The following is a 14408-nucleotide window of genomic DNA, read 5'->3' on the forward strand; positions in this document are numbered from 1 at the left end:
TTTGTCAACAACATTTATGGTAAATTATCGTATATATCCGCCATATCGTGAATTCTTATTACCGAAAATCAGCCCTAATTCTTCAGGAATAGTCTTCGAAGCAGTAATACGTACTTGTGGCAAATATGTGAATATGTGTGCAAGATGTTCCACGGAAAAATATAATTATTTCCTAGATAATACGTACGTTTTTAATCCATGCCAGGTTAATTAATTATCGGTCTTTCGTCGTGTGTGTGTGTGTGTGTGTGAAACAGCTAGCTATAGGTCTATGCTTCACTAGAAGGTCTATAGGTCTATGCTTCACTGGTTTGCAACGAAAGTCGAAATTGAGCATTATCTTTAAAGTTGCTGCATTTTAAAGATGAAAATTAAAGCCAATTAATTAAGCAAAAATCGGCACACATTTAATTATGCATAATCATTTAGTTTATAAAGTTTACATGTGGTCAGAAATCAAATATAATGTCCGTAATGTTGACTAGAAAATGTGTGTCTTGGAAACTACATCATTATCGTTATCATCATTGTGATCATTATTGGTTATTTTTATCCCCTTCCCTCAGACATGTTTCCCGTTAAATGACGCGTAACTGCCATTGAGCTGGTGCAAGGGAAACAACCGCTGCTTGTAAGACGTAGTAGTCTCCCTTTGTTTATCAGTCGACAATGTCGTCTAAAGTTGTGTGCAATCGCACAGTTTTCTGTCAACTAAAGATGGACACTGGGCATAGATGAAGATTACGAGGATCGGTCCTCGCATATGAGATCGTGCCCTTCATGCAGAGGAGACTTCCTTTAGGACGACTGCAAGTAGCTTCTCTCGTTTGCCTGCAGTACACCCGGATATTTAAGAATGGAAATATCTCGATGGACTGTCATCGGTTTTGTTTGTTTACAGATCATTTGGATTCGCTTCATTGGGTCAGGTAAGCTAGTATCATCTGTGACAGGTGTTTATTAGTCATGTGTGCGTGTAGCCTCTGTTTGTATTAGCTGAGAAAATCACAGCTCAGTAGCTGTGGAGAACAAAACATTCGCAACATTCACACATACACATGGCTACGCGCTGAATTGTGTACGATAGCCCAGTCAGTGGAGAAATTAAGCACTTGGAACCTCGGCCAATAGTATATGTCAAAATGATGTGCAGACTTACATTTCAATCTACAAAATAATCCCCTTTACTAGCTTGTCAACTGTGACAGTCAAATCAGTATCGTAGATGCTCATCAGCGAGCATTTGTTTCCTAATTGTGATAAAGTGTAGCAGCACCGGAGCATGAGATACTCCAGCACAAACATAAAGTAGTTGTCTTTTACCTTCTAATGGTATAAATGAATCCATTCTATCTTCAAACTTTAATCAAGCACTATAATTTTTTATTATGATTAAATTCATTTCTACTGTTACTATGCATGTAGTGTGCATTTAATTTATCCAAATGTACCAAAAAAAAAAAAAAAGAAATTTGAAAATGCAGGGAGTTTCTTATTTTGAGAGTTGGCTTGAAGTGAGGGAAAATCTTTTACATAATGATGTTTGTTTGCAGCTGAACCCATTTTGCTGGAGCCAGGGAAGATTCAGGCAGTTACTTTGTCACAGCTGGGACCCCAAACATTTAATGTTGTAGGAGTAAAACCTTCCATTCATTATCTCCTGATGCAGGTTCACTCGCAAGGGGTCCCATTAGTTCTGAAAACCACATTTCCACCTTCTACAGAGTCCATCACAGGCACCAGCATTGGTGTGGTCACTTTTCTGCGTGCCAATGACACCAACGCAACCTGGGATGTTGGCATAGATTACAGCAACAGTAATCATACAGGCAATGCCACTGCTGTTGTCTTTGTTCAACAGTTTGACGAAGATGGTGAGTGTGACAGTTCAATGTGAGGACAATATTATGAACTGAAAATTGAAGTATTTTGCTACTTTTTTAATTTACTTTTTCTGTTTTCTTAAAATTAGATTAATATTAAATATTTACTGATTTTATTGATTCATAATCAGTTTTTTAAAATTATTTTTTGGACAGCACCAGTTCCAGGTGGATGTAACCAGGTATTTGAACTAGAGACTGATGCCAACATTAAACTGAGCTCCTTGCCATATCAAACAAAGGTGTGGTTTCAGTTGGCTAATGTAGGCTATCATCGTAAGGACAGTCCTCCTAGCTGTGATTCAAACAGCAACTTGCAGTATGTTCTGTACGTTGCATATGTGAAAGAAGGTGATCATGGATTTGAAGCAATGTTTGACACATTGCAACAGATGTTGACACCAGAAATGATTGAAAGTAATGCTTACAAGGTATGTGTCATTTTATTTTTTGTTGTGATATTATTAGGCAATGTTCTTTAATAAATTCAGAACAGTGTTTTATTTTTCCTTTGCAGAGTAAATCAAGATTAAAGAGAGTAAGATGAGATTCAGAGCATCTACAGTATTATATATATAAACAAAAAACTGTTTTCACCTTTCACCTTTGTTTAAATAGCAAATGCACACACACACGTACACACTTATGAAAGCACACACACATGAGCACACATATCTGCATGAACACAGGTTCAAACTCATGAACACAGAGACACAGGCCTCAGAAATAAAATCTTGTAATAGCAAGATCATGATGTGACAGCATAATACAGAAAGTGATGGCCTCTCACCCTTGACTGTCACAGGTTCTAAGCATGCAAGATGGTGGTGCGCAAAAGTCACTCCTCAGGGTCACAGCATCAGAGAAACAGGGGGCAGTATTTGCAGTCGTTGTCAGGGATTCAAAAAATGGCATGGCGTCCAGCTATGTAACTGCTGTTACATACTCCTGTGACTTTTTATCAGGAACCTGTGATTTCTCATGTGAGAAAGAGTACCTTCTGCTGTAGTTTCTGTCTAAATACACACACACACACATATGCAAACTCACATATAAATATAGTGTGCACAATTGCATAATATGTGTAGTCATTATTTTATTCATGTCCATATGTAATGTATATTTGTGCAACTCTTTGCAGAAACAAGTATTTTTAGTATCATGTTCATTCATCATGTCTCCTGATTTTTTTTCCTGCTGATCAAGTTGGAGTTATAGAGAGTGTTCTGACCATTGCGTGTGGAGTGGTGGGGCTGTTTCTTCTGCTGTTTGGCCACAACTATTTGAGAACAGGTATTGCAGACTAGATTTTGACATAATAATAGTTTTATTGGTAGATATTTCAGATATTTCAGTCTCATTGTTATCATTTCCACTTGTTACTCACCTAGAAAACTAAAGAAAAATTTGGCACATGATATACATGTTTTTGATATTTTTGTCTTTCTTGACATGTTTAGATACTACCATCAACATGACTTAATCAGCACTCTAAAAGATAGAAGCTTTACTCAGGCTATTAGGGACAAGCTATTGAAATATTAATGAAATACTTAAAAAAAAAGAAAAAAATGTTAGTCTGTATGAACAAATGTTTTAAAAAATGCATACAAAGGATGGAAAAAGAGATATTTGTTGCAACTCTTCAGCCTATTAAACTTTACAGTAAAATATTTTGCTTAGACAAGAGTTTACAATGATACTCCTAGATCTTAAAAAAAAACCAGCTTATGTGATGTGACTCACTGCTTGTTTAAAGATCTGCAGTCATTGTACAACATAAGATTTGAGAATGATTATTCTTTTCACATGGGCTTTCAAAGCGTGTGGAGGTCTGCTGTTTTTGTTTTTCAGGAACATTTGGTATAGATTATTTTTAACTAGTGTTTGTATTAACAATTTTCAATGGCTGCTCAGTATAATTATTATCATCTGGGTAGTCAGAGAGGCGGGGAGGGTTTGCTGGGGGGTTCGGAAAACCTTCATCATTTTATGGATTGCACTTGGAGAGAGAGAAAGAGTAAGAGTGAGGTAGAGAGAAATGTAGAAATAGTTTGTGATTGTTTCTGCTTGTACCAACAGGATTTGGAATCTTTGGCTTTATTTCTGTCAGTCTGGTCTCCTTCAGTCTTCTCATGAGGGCTGGCACATTGACAGATGCAGGTAATAATGGGAAATTGAGAGCTATGTTTTAGAAAGATGGTGAGGCAGGGAAGAGCTGTGGGGTCAACATAGTTTGATGCATATCGCATTGAATATGTAAGAGTATGTCAATGGAAAAGTGAATGAGCCATAATAACACTGGCAACTAGCACCGGAGAAAGTGCAAAAGTTGATATTTCAGGCTCTGTCATTTAAATTAGCATGTGAGAATCTGTAACATGCAAAGTACCATCTTAAATTGTTGAACAAATGCTCTCTAGAAAAAGAATAGTTATGTAAGGAAAAATAACTCAATGCCACCATTAATAATGTAAATTTTCTTTCATTTTATTCAAGCTCGATAATTTTAAAATATCTTTGACATTTGATCGTGGAGTATTTATGACAGGTGCTTATTTCTGTCTATTCCCTTTTAGCCAGCCTGGGCATAGCAGCTGTTCTTGGACTGCTGGGAGCTCTAATATGGCTTGGAGTCTGGTGGTGGCTGATGTTTCCCACGGTGTCTGTTCTGCTGCCAGGCATGACTGCAGGCTACCTAGTGTCCAGCACCTTGTTTTTCTCTCCCTTTGGTAGACAGTTTCTCCTGTTCATTAATCTCTTTGGTTTTTTAAATAACAGATGTTTGCAAGATTTCTTTCCACAATATTTTTTTTTAAATGTTACCAAAAAGCATTCTTCTGCAGTCTTATGTCTGTATTCAGAACTCCTGAGAAAGTAGTATGCTGATCATTACTGTATAACTGATTTTTACCAACAGCCAATCTGTCATGGTGGGCGTCAGGTCTCAACTATGGACTGATCTTTTTCTGCGTTGTGCTACTCTTTCCGATCCTTCTCTTATGGTCTCCACACACTGTAGGTCTTATTCTTAATTAAAAATATTTTTGACGTTCTCTAATAACTATGATTTGTCATGATGTTTGAGAAAACACAGTGTGACAGGTTTCCAGCAGATCACATTCCTTTATATGCTGTTTTTTCCCCTTTTATCAGTAACTTAATTTATCAGTTTTAATTTTGTGAAATAATTTATGTTCAGCAAGTACATAGACCTTGACAACTTTATTATTTATAATTTTTAATGTATGAAAGAAAGTAATGAAGGTATTAAACTTTTATGAAAACTGCATGTTTACATTAGATTGACCTCTGATGCCTGTGTGTTGTGCAGTTGAATATGGTGTGTTGTGGACTAGTGGGGAGTTTCTGTGTGGTCATGGCAATTGCCATTCCTCTACATTCCAGTCTTCCATACATCATACTCACTTCTGTGCATCATGCTGCAGTCCCAGGATACTCTGGTGTTATTGTAGTCTACCCTTTCCAGACAAATGGTTAGATATTTGTGTGTTGTGTATGTATGTGCATTTAGAAGCAGCAGCTGTAGTAGTTAATCATAATACAAGTTTGATTCTGACAGACCATAGTCTATAGTAACAGGAGGCGATAAATAAGAAATGAAGAAGTAATGGGAGGAAAAATTTACCATCTATACAAGTCAAGAACAACGCAGCAAATCCTTTGTTATATTTTAAGGCTTTAAAAACAAATGGTTAAATTTTGTGTTCATGCATGCTGGGTGCATATGTGTGTGTGTGTGCGCAGCTGTGGGAATCAACTATATGTGAATATAAATAAATATTAATGTATGTGTGGGTACTTGTAAAGTAAATATGCCTGCTTTATATATGTATTCCCTATCTCATGGGGATGAGAAACTGAGATGCCAGCTGTTTATTGCAGACATCATTCTGGCTGTGCTCTGGGGTCTTCTTGTCATTGGAGGATTTTTATTTCAACTGTATCGGCAGCGAGGTGAAGTCCCATTTCCAAATCATCATTCTCTGCAAGCTTCACAGGCTCAAGCTTCACAGGCTCCGGCTCATCAGGCCCGTCATGCTCAACTGCCTTCATCTTCTGATGACGAAAGGACGCCACTTCTTGGGCACTAACCTTCTTTATTAACCGATCTCCCATTATAGTCGGCATCTAAAAACTGAGCTAGCTAACATGACATGAACTGTTTTGTTTCTTATAAGTCAAACTGAAAATAAGTGCTCATGTTGTCAGTGCCATGGAGAATAGGACCTAGTTAAAACCTAAAATGGCATTTTAGGAATTTATTGCTATGATAGTTGTGGTTTTTCATTTGCAACAAATTCAAGCTGTTCATCCTGGTGATTGCCCTGTTTTTGTGTGTGTCTGTGTAAAAAAAATAATTATACATTATAAAAGTTTGCATATTCATGACATTCATGTGTATCTTCCAAATGGCATTATAAATGAGTGCTACAGTGAAGATATTTGTATATAGCTATAGATTGTTGAGAATACTTTGATTTTCATTCCTGGTTTAACTACTTGATGATGCTCACTACAGATGAGCCATAGATGTACATTATCCATACGCTACTTTGGATTATTAAATCCCACATGCTGATTTAATTTTCTATTAAATTTGTTGTGAACATGAAAAGCAGATAAGCATTGAATAACTATTTTTTATAAAAATGTATAACAAGATTTGCCACTTGTAAATAACTTTGCACAGAGTAACTTTTCCACAGCATTAGTGTAAAATGTCATTGTGCAACTGTTGAGAGAACCAAAATGTTTGTTACGCCATTTTTGGCAATTATGATGATTGAAGTGTTTTGCTTTTATCCTTTCACCAAATCATACAAAATATATTTGGCACCTTAAGTATTTTTCATATTGTGTGTTTGATGTTGAAATAGCACTTTCAGATTAAAGTTTTACTAAGTTTTTCGCAAAGAATATTTTGTTTTACACCTTTACTCATGTAGAAAGTATACAAATTATTACTCCTATAAACATGCTTTACAACTGAAATATTGAGAACCTTCGTTTTAAAAATTAACCCTGAAAAAGTAATCCCACTGTAAAATATTTAAATAATGTACTTTTACCATCCAATTAACTCTGCACGTGGCAGAAAATCTTGAGTTGTATCCATCTCAACATTTCTCCTTTCTGAATGTGCTAAGTATCTGACTACTATGTAGTCATACATTGTTAAGGTTTTGAATTTCGTTACTGCATAATTTTTTAATAGTTCATACTATCTGCTCTGACGCAATAAAATTTATCAAATTTCTATTCAATATGCGTTGAATATTTTAGAAGGAGTTGTAAAAAATTAATGCTATTTATTTACTTGGATATTTATTTCTTAAATTTTTTTATTTTTCATTTGAGGAATTAAAACTATGTTCGTGTACTTAAATTACTGACGTAACCATTGTTTTGAAACAGTAGTCAAGGTCAGGCTTTAATAATGGCCGGAATGGAGTTGTTGTGTTGCTGCTGGCTTTGTCTCCTCAAACCCTGCGCCAGATCCCTGCCCCTTTGTCCAGCTGCGGGGTTGCCTGAAAGTGAAGTGAATGACCCTGGAACAGTCATTTATGTGTATAAACAATGGGAAAAAAGTAGTATCTGCACCGCGAGAGGTCATTCTTTCCCTAATTTGAGGAAATATCAGGTCAACAATTGTTGTTCTAAACACTTCTGTAGTGTGTATAAATTCTAAGCACTTTAACCAGCCAATACTAGACATGCAAGTAGCTAATACACTTGCCTGGTGATGGAGGGGACAACATTGACCCAATACTTTATTTTAGTGATAACAGACAAACCAAAACTGTAGGGGAAACAAAATCCCTTTGTAATCCTGGTCCCATAGTTTCTATCTGTGCTAGTCTCTGTACAGGTTTCTCCTAGTAATCCAGTATTTTATTGTCGCCAATAAGCATGTTTGTTGTTCAGGAAAGCCTGACGTGGGACAGATGATCTCAAGTGGTTTGAATTTCCTAGCTGTACTGCTGGCTGTTTACTTTTTCTTGCTGCGAGTTTGTAAAGACATTTCTAAGGAAATGACTAAAATAAATGACAAACATATATATATACATTTCCATTCCTAAATGATACATCAATGCCACTACTGCTAACTGAATATGTGGAGCTCATGTGGATGTCATCTCAATGCACTGAACACAAAATCGACTGTCAACAATATAAGAAACGCAAGCCAATGAATAACACCATGAAAAACATTAGCGAAGTTTATGTATAAAGATAAAGAACTGAGAAGTGAGCGAAGTACAGTGATACCTCGGTTCTCGAACATAATTCGTTCCGGGAGGACGGTCGAGAACCAAATTGTTCGAGAACCGAAGCAATGAAACCCAAAGGAAATAATGGAAACTGGATTAATTCGTTCCAAGTCCCAGAAAATGCCTATTTACTGGCCTAATTTGTATATAATATGTAGAAAAACATGAGTCTCAACAAGAAATAAGAAATAAAAGTGTATTTATTAAAACAAAACAAAAAACAAAACAAAAATGTACAGTACAGTACAGTAAATTGTGTTTCATTTACTGTACCTGTACCAAACTTTATGGCAGGAGGGAATGAATGTGGAGGGAGGAGGGAAGGGGGATGGTTATTGTCACTGATGACGCAAGCAAGGCGCGCTGGGCAGAATGAACGCCATTCGGCTCAACTCGGCTCATCTCGGACGTTCGGATGTTCGAGTTCCAAATATTTGTTCGAATTCCAAGACAAAATTTTCTCGAATTTCCTGGTCGAATACCGATTTGGTCGAAAGTCAAGGCGTTCGAGAACCGAGGTATCACTGTAGTAGGGAATAGTTGATAATAAAACAATATTTCTTAAGGAGGTGAGTTTTGAGGCAGAAATTGAAAGTTCGGCATGTAGACAAAGAACACAAATGGACATTGAATTCCAAACAGAGAGTGCGAGTTTTATGCCCCAACATTATGACATTCTGGAGGCAAGTTATACAAACACATCCACTCATCCTGTTTCTGACAACTGCACGTCAAGATCCGATTAACATTTTATTTCCTGCTAGACGGTCATCATGACAGAACACTCTGGTCACTGTTGGTAGAAAGAAGCTGTCATCCCACACACAACTCGACTGTGTCCTGCATACAGTAAGTTATATGTTTAGACTTAATTGTGTCACATGTGGAGAGTACGTTCACTTTAATCAGAATGTAAGGTTTATGTGTATATTTCAGTTGAAGAAAGGTAAACTCTGATTATTCTTTGACTGTACAGTAAGAAGACAGCCAATTGTTAAGACTGTTGTTCATCGCCATCAGCAAAGGGTCAGATCCGTGGGTACCGCCGTCATAGCGGAAATGGGCGTGTTTGTCTCTCAGTTTAACTCACTGGCATTGTCACAATGTACGCCGTGTAGTTTGAACACTAATAATATGCAACGAAATAAAAGTAAAAAGAGAAAGAATTAGTATGTTAATGTAATTACAAAAACATTTCCTACAACTTAATGACAACGGATGTCGATTGGGCTGTATATAGGCTGCTAAGGTTGAATGACTTGAGCCTATGACGATGGTAATTGTATTAAACTTTCTTTACAAAGAACAGATTTAACAGATTTCCTATGTCTGGAAGTGGCGGTACGCACAATCCAAAAGCAAACCAACCACAGGGCGAGAAAATGTCACGTGGAAATAAAAGAGCAAAAAGAGACTGAGAAATGAAGTGTGTGAGCCTTATAAATGAATGTCAGTACAACTTATCCTTTTCTTCACAGGAATTTCACTCCGACCATTTCCGCCATTGCCCACGACTGTCTCCAGACTATGAAAAAAATGAAAATTTTTGTGCGTCAGCTACTGAGTCTCTGGCCATTGCTGCTGACTTTGCCAATCAGTGTTAGGTAAGAAAATTATTGTGTAAGGAATATCAGCAATTACTGGCAATGGAGATTCCGGAAGAAATAAAGAGTTAAGAAATAAAAATAAACTTTCTCTGTGATAATTTTCCCATTTTACTGTTGTCCACGATGTCCAGCAGATGTAAATCGTTAGTTTTCTCTATGGTTTCCTAACATCTTGCCTGCTCGTAGCACTCACATGACATGAAAGCCACAATGTGCGGTTAGTGATGTCAGCTTTTTGTTTCAAATGTTACATGTTGCAGGTCTTGCACTGAAGATGGTAAGTAATGTTCTGAACAATTATTTTAAAAGTTGTATTATACGTTCTGTGCCTGTACCTATCTCACCGTCCACTATCTGTTCATTTGTCATTGCTGGTCTGCTCAGTGAGTGCATTATATCTTGCTCGTGATGCTTCGCATCATCATCATCATCATCATCAAAGCACTGTGATATTTGAATATGAATATTACCAATTCGTAACTATAGTATTTTATACAATACTTAATAAATCTTTAATGTTTCACAATCCCATATGCTCACAAAGACAAGTATTTAGCTCTTCAACTTTATCACTGCCTTGAGAATAGACTAGAAAAAGTAACACATAAATACACGAACTTTTATCAATTTGAGAGATTGAAGGAGAGAGAGAGAGAAAAGTTTTGCTTACTGTTTGACAATGCGCTTGATAAATTCACAGCTTTGCCTAACAGGCCCATTATGTACAAATAGGAATTAAGAGTTAATAAATAAAATCAATAATATTGATTATTATATTACTAAATGTTTCGATCTAAAACTGTGGAGCGAATTAAAATGTTTATAAAAAAGCATTAATACAATTGATGTTTTAAAATTAATCTGTGCAAGTGTTTAGAACATTACAACATACGTGCTCTGTGTATGTGAGTTGTTGATGTTGACTAATTGTCGGTTTATGTCTGGGTAGTCAGCTGCACGTTTGGTCTTGTTGGTCAATGTGGATGGAACAGTTTGAGTGAAAAACAATTCGAGATGAAATGGAGTAAGTTGCTTCTGTTGCTAGTTAAAACTTTGTCGGTAATTGGATTTCCTCTCATTACACCTAAGGCAATTCCGCTACTACACTTAAAACACCACAAACAAAAGTTTATAAATTTATTGGTCCCGTGTGCAATCCCTCTCCGTCATGCCTCTGTTAATTCATGTTTACTTGAAATAATATTGCAGTTTTGTTGTTCTTCTAAGAAAATATAAGCACAATATAATATTCGCAAACAATCAGGTGCAGTTTTTCTGTCTTTTTATAGAATTGTGATGGAAAATTAAAACCTAAACAGGATAATTTTATTTTTTTTAATAACCTACATTCACAGATGTTTAATATGCACACGTTTGTTATTCAGTTCTAATCTGCCTTAAACAACTCAGCCTTCTGATCTAATGCTCACGCAGTTTGACGACAAAGTTTGTCTGTTAGCTTGTATAATTTTTAAGAGTCAGTTTATCAAACCATAAGTACAACGTTATTCAACTAAAAACGTGAAAAAGTATCAGCGCAGTTTCAGACATGGTCCGCCCTCAGTGTCACAATTTTAAAGTACAATTCGTTTTTAGATAAAAAGAATATTACAGAAAATTGTAATATTTCTCAAATAATTTATATGAATGTAGCTTATTCCCAATTCGTTTAGTTTTCCTTTACTAAGCTTGCTTTCCTTAATTTTACTACGGCATAAATATTATGAACTCACATACGTGATATTGTAAAATAATAGTTGTTGTTAAATCTGCTTTAAATTCTTGAAAATTAAATAGTATTTGTTATTATAATTTATTCAAAGAGCCTGGTAACATCTACATGTCTGTGGACATGGGAGGTGACACACAAGCACACGTCACGTCGCTGTACGGCAGTCCGCTGATATGTAAGACAAACGTCACGCACTCCTTCACCTTCAGATACAGTCTAGAGAATGGTGAGAATTGTCACATGACATCCTATGCCATTCGTTCAGACGGAATAAACATCAGTCTCTGGGACACCAGTGTCTTCATGGAAAGCGAACCTTACTCTCAACTCCCTCCTGCTTTGATCTGTCCTCAAGACACAGTGTTTCAGGTGGTCGAGTTTAATAATTATTTGTGGCAGAATTGTAGTCTATATGTGTCACGGTGGAAAGTTGTAGCTGTTGACACTGTAAGAGTTGAATCTTGAATTAAACTTTCCAATAATTACATTTATAATGTACCTTGCACATATGTTTTATTTAGCTGGTTACTTATTGGACTTTGTATTCAAATGATTATAGAGTCTGCTTTCTGTCATATATATTTAAAGACCATAAAGTTTATCTTTGTATTGTCTTGCTCTTTGCTCTCTATCTTTCTTACCCCATCCCCACACAAATGACAAAAATAGCTTGGTGTCTGTTTTGACCATTCGGGAGAATAGGGATCATCGTACAGCTAAAATCAAGAGGCAAGAACATATTGTTACAAAATACTACATCAAACATTAAAGATGATTAAACTGCATTACACTGTTTAGGTATGAACGATTATTACTTGTGATAACAGGATGTAACAATGGTTTTCACATCATGCAATACTTTACTATAATAGATATGCGATAGAATATCGGATGAGATTTGTAAGAATTTGAAATATCTCCATATATTGCAGATAATTATTCAAGTAACAAAGATCCGTCGTGGTGGGTGTGGTGAGGTCAGGGTCGATGATGTTGAGTACTACTCATCTACAAGCAATTTGACGACCTGCACAGTAACGCCCTCTACATCTACACCAGGTCTCCAGAGGAAGACTACCTCTGTAGTCAAGTCAGCAGACATATTGTCATCCTTGAAGTCACAGTCACTAACATCTAATACCGCTACAGTTTGGTCTTTATCGTCTGAAACTCCACACACAGGGACTACTCCGTCTTCAAACTCTGCCACATCTTCAACGGACCTTCGTGAGACGACTAAAAAAGGTAAATAATTTGAGTCATGTTTGTGATTGTATTAATTAAGATTTAACATCAGAGATGTTTTGTGGAGTATCGGTTGTCAGTATGCTGTATGGTAACAGCAAGAGAAATCACAGTAGCAAGTCTTATTTAACATAGATACCTTACTGACTCGTCACATACATTTGTGATCTTCTACACTCTTGGTGTTGGAAATACTTGCATTAATACACAACTGGTTTGATAAGTTGACCATTAATGTTCATTGTTGAAAGTGCCGCTTAATGTGTTTGGTCATTTACATCAAGACATTTTTTTTTGTTTCACCATCAGAAAGCACTACAAAATAAAGAGAATAAACTTGTTTTCTTAGGGACAAAATCTGCAAATTCTTAGATAATGAAATACACTTTGAATTTACTTTGCACTCAGTATTCAAGCAATTAATAGAACACTGAGAATACAACAACGAACACGAATAATTTACTGTTTTCTATCACAGACCAATCTTTGTCAGAACCAAACGTGACTCACTATACGGGCCTTGTCTATTTTAATCATTCAAAGGTACCGTGTTATCTCTTCCACACCCAATCTTTCCAAATACATTCACACACATGAAGTCTTCCTAGTAACAGTACGAGGGACGGAGGCTCCTGTCCCAGCACACAATTCGTTTAGCACCTGTCTCTTTGTCTCTTTTTACATCAACACATACAACCTCACCATCTCCCCTCCCCCGGGACCAAGTTTTGTTCGGTAGCACATTACAAGAATACGATAGCGTGTGTAGTCATCTGTCTGGTAGCGGGTAAGGTGAGGTACTCTGTGCTACACAGTCTCTAGGTATCACCTGTCGTCATGCTCTGCTCGTGGCGATATGTTTCGAGCTGAAGAGAGTTCAGATTGTGGCTGACATGGCGATCCTCTCACATCTGCTGCCCTAGCGTACAGGTCTATCCTTAAATATATAATTATATTTTCTCCATGCATCATTCTTACATCCGTAGTGCTGACCTCTTGCCGAGACAAGCGCAACAATTGAAACCTTCTCTTGTGCTTTCGCTCATCCCTCGGTCCCTCCCGACGTGTAGATCTTTCGCGGCGAAGGACAAGCATTGGCTATCAAGAACAGGGGGTAAAAACCGTATTTCAAATATCGAACTAAAAGAAAAGACATGGACCATTCAAAGCAGTATTGGGAGATAAAACGTTGACTTTGCCGGATGTTGTGCCGACGGACTTTTGTTACCGATTGTGTCCTCATAAACCTCGCGTCTGCTTTCTTTGCGAGAACTTGTCCTCGTGACTTCCGGAGTCTTGTTGCCAAGCAGCATTCACTGGATTCCCTGGCTACAAAAGGGAGGTAAGTCTGTCTACATGATGTGTGATTGAACTCTTTTTCCAAGAGGGAATCGGAAATAGTTTCGACATGGCCAAAGTAGGAGACGAATTCCACAGTAATCACTGCCTTAATTACAAAAAGTGAAAGTGGTTTTTGATAACTGAAAAATGTTTGTCAGTTTCTACTCGCCTCCCAAACCCCAATAAAAAGTTAAAAAGTCTAGTATATACTAAAATAGTGAAAAACAAAGAAACGGGTTCTGTATATAATGCTGTGTACTTGCTGAAAGTAGCCCATCGAGCTTTCTACTGTGTTTAAAGGTAG

The 14408-nt window shown here is 36.8% G+C and overlaps 2 protein-coding genes across 3 annotated transcripts; both read left to right on the plus strand.

Annotated features, from left to right (window-relative positions):
• The first annotated feature begins 649 nt into the window (after positions 1-649).
• On the plus strand, positions 650-7171 carry LOC112560334 (transmembrane 7 superfamily member 3-like). Its single transcript, XM_025232130.1, has 10 exons — positions 650-929; positions 1554-1874; positions 2040-2314; positions 2689-2866; positions 3090-3176; positions 3966-4046; positions 4463-4615; positions 4804-4901; positions 5218-5380; positions 5790-7171. Exons 1-10 carry the CDS (start codon positions 857-859, stop codon positions 5996-5998), a joined length of 1638 nt encoding a protein of 545 aa, XP_025087915.1. The 5' UTR covers positions 650-856; the 3' UTR covers positions 5999-7171.
• Positions 7172-9074: 1903 nt separating this feature from the next.
• On the plus strand, positions 9075-14024 carry LOC112560143. 2 transcript variants are annotated; one of them, XM_025231745.1, is made up of 6 exons: positions 9075-9125; positions 9658-9783; positions 10047-10063; positions 10736-10810; positions 11610-11887; positions 12451-14024. In XM_025231745.1, exons 2-6 carry the CDS (start codon positions 9707-9709, stop codon positions 12769-12771), a joined length of 768 nt encoding a protein of 255 aa, XP_025087530.1. In that variant the 5' UTR covers positions 9075-9125; positions 9658-9706; the 3' UTR covers positions 12772-14024. The 2 variants fall into 2 exon arrangements, with proteins under 2 accessions (XP_025087530.1, XP_025087533.1); XM_025231748.1 differs by lacking the exon at positions 9075-9125 and adding an exon at positions 9302-9455.
• Positions 14025-14408: the final 384 nt, after the last annotated feature.

Source organism: Pomacea canaliculata, linkage group LG3 (genome assembly GCF_003073045.1).
Source record: "Pomacea canaliculata isolate SZHN2017 linkage group LG3, ASM307304v1, whole genome shotgun sequence".
NCBI lineage: Eukaryota > Metazoa > Mollusca > Gastropoda > Architaenioglossa > Ampullariidae > Pomacea > Pomacea canaliculata.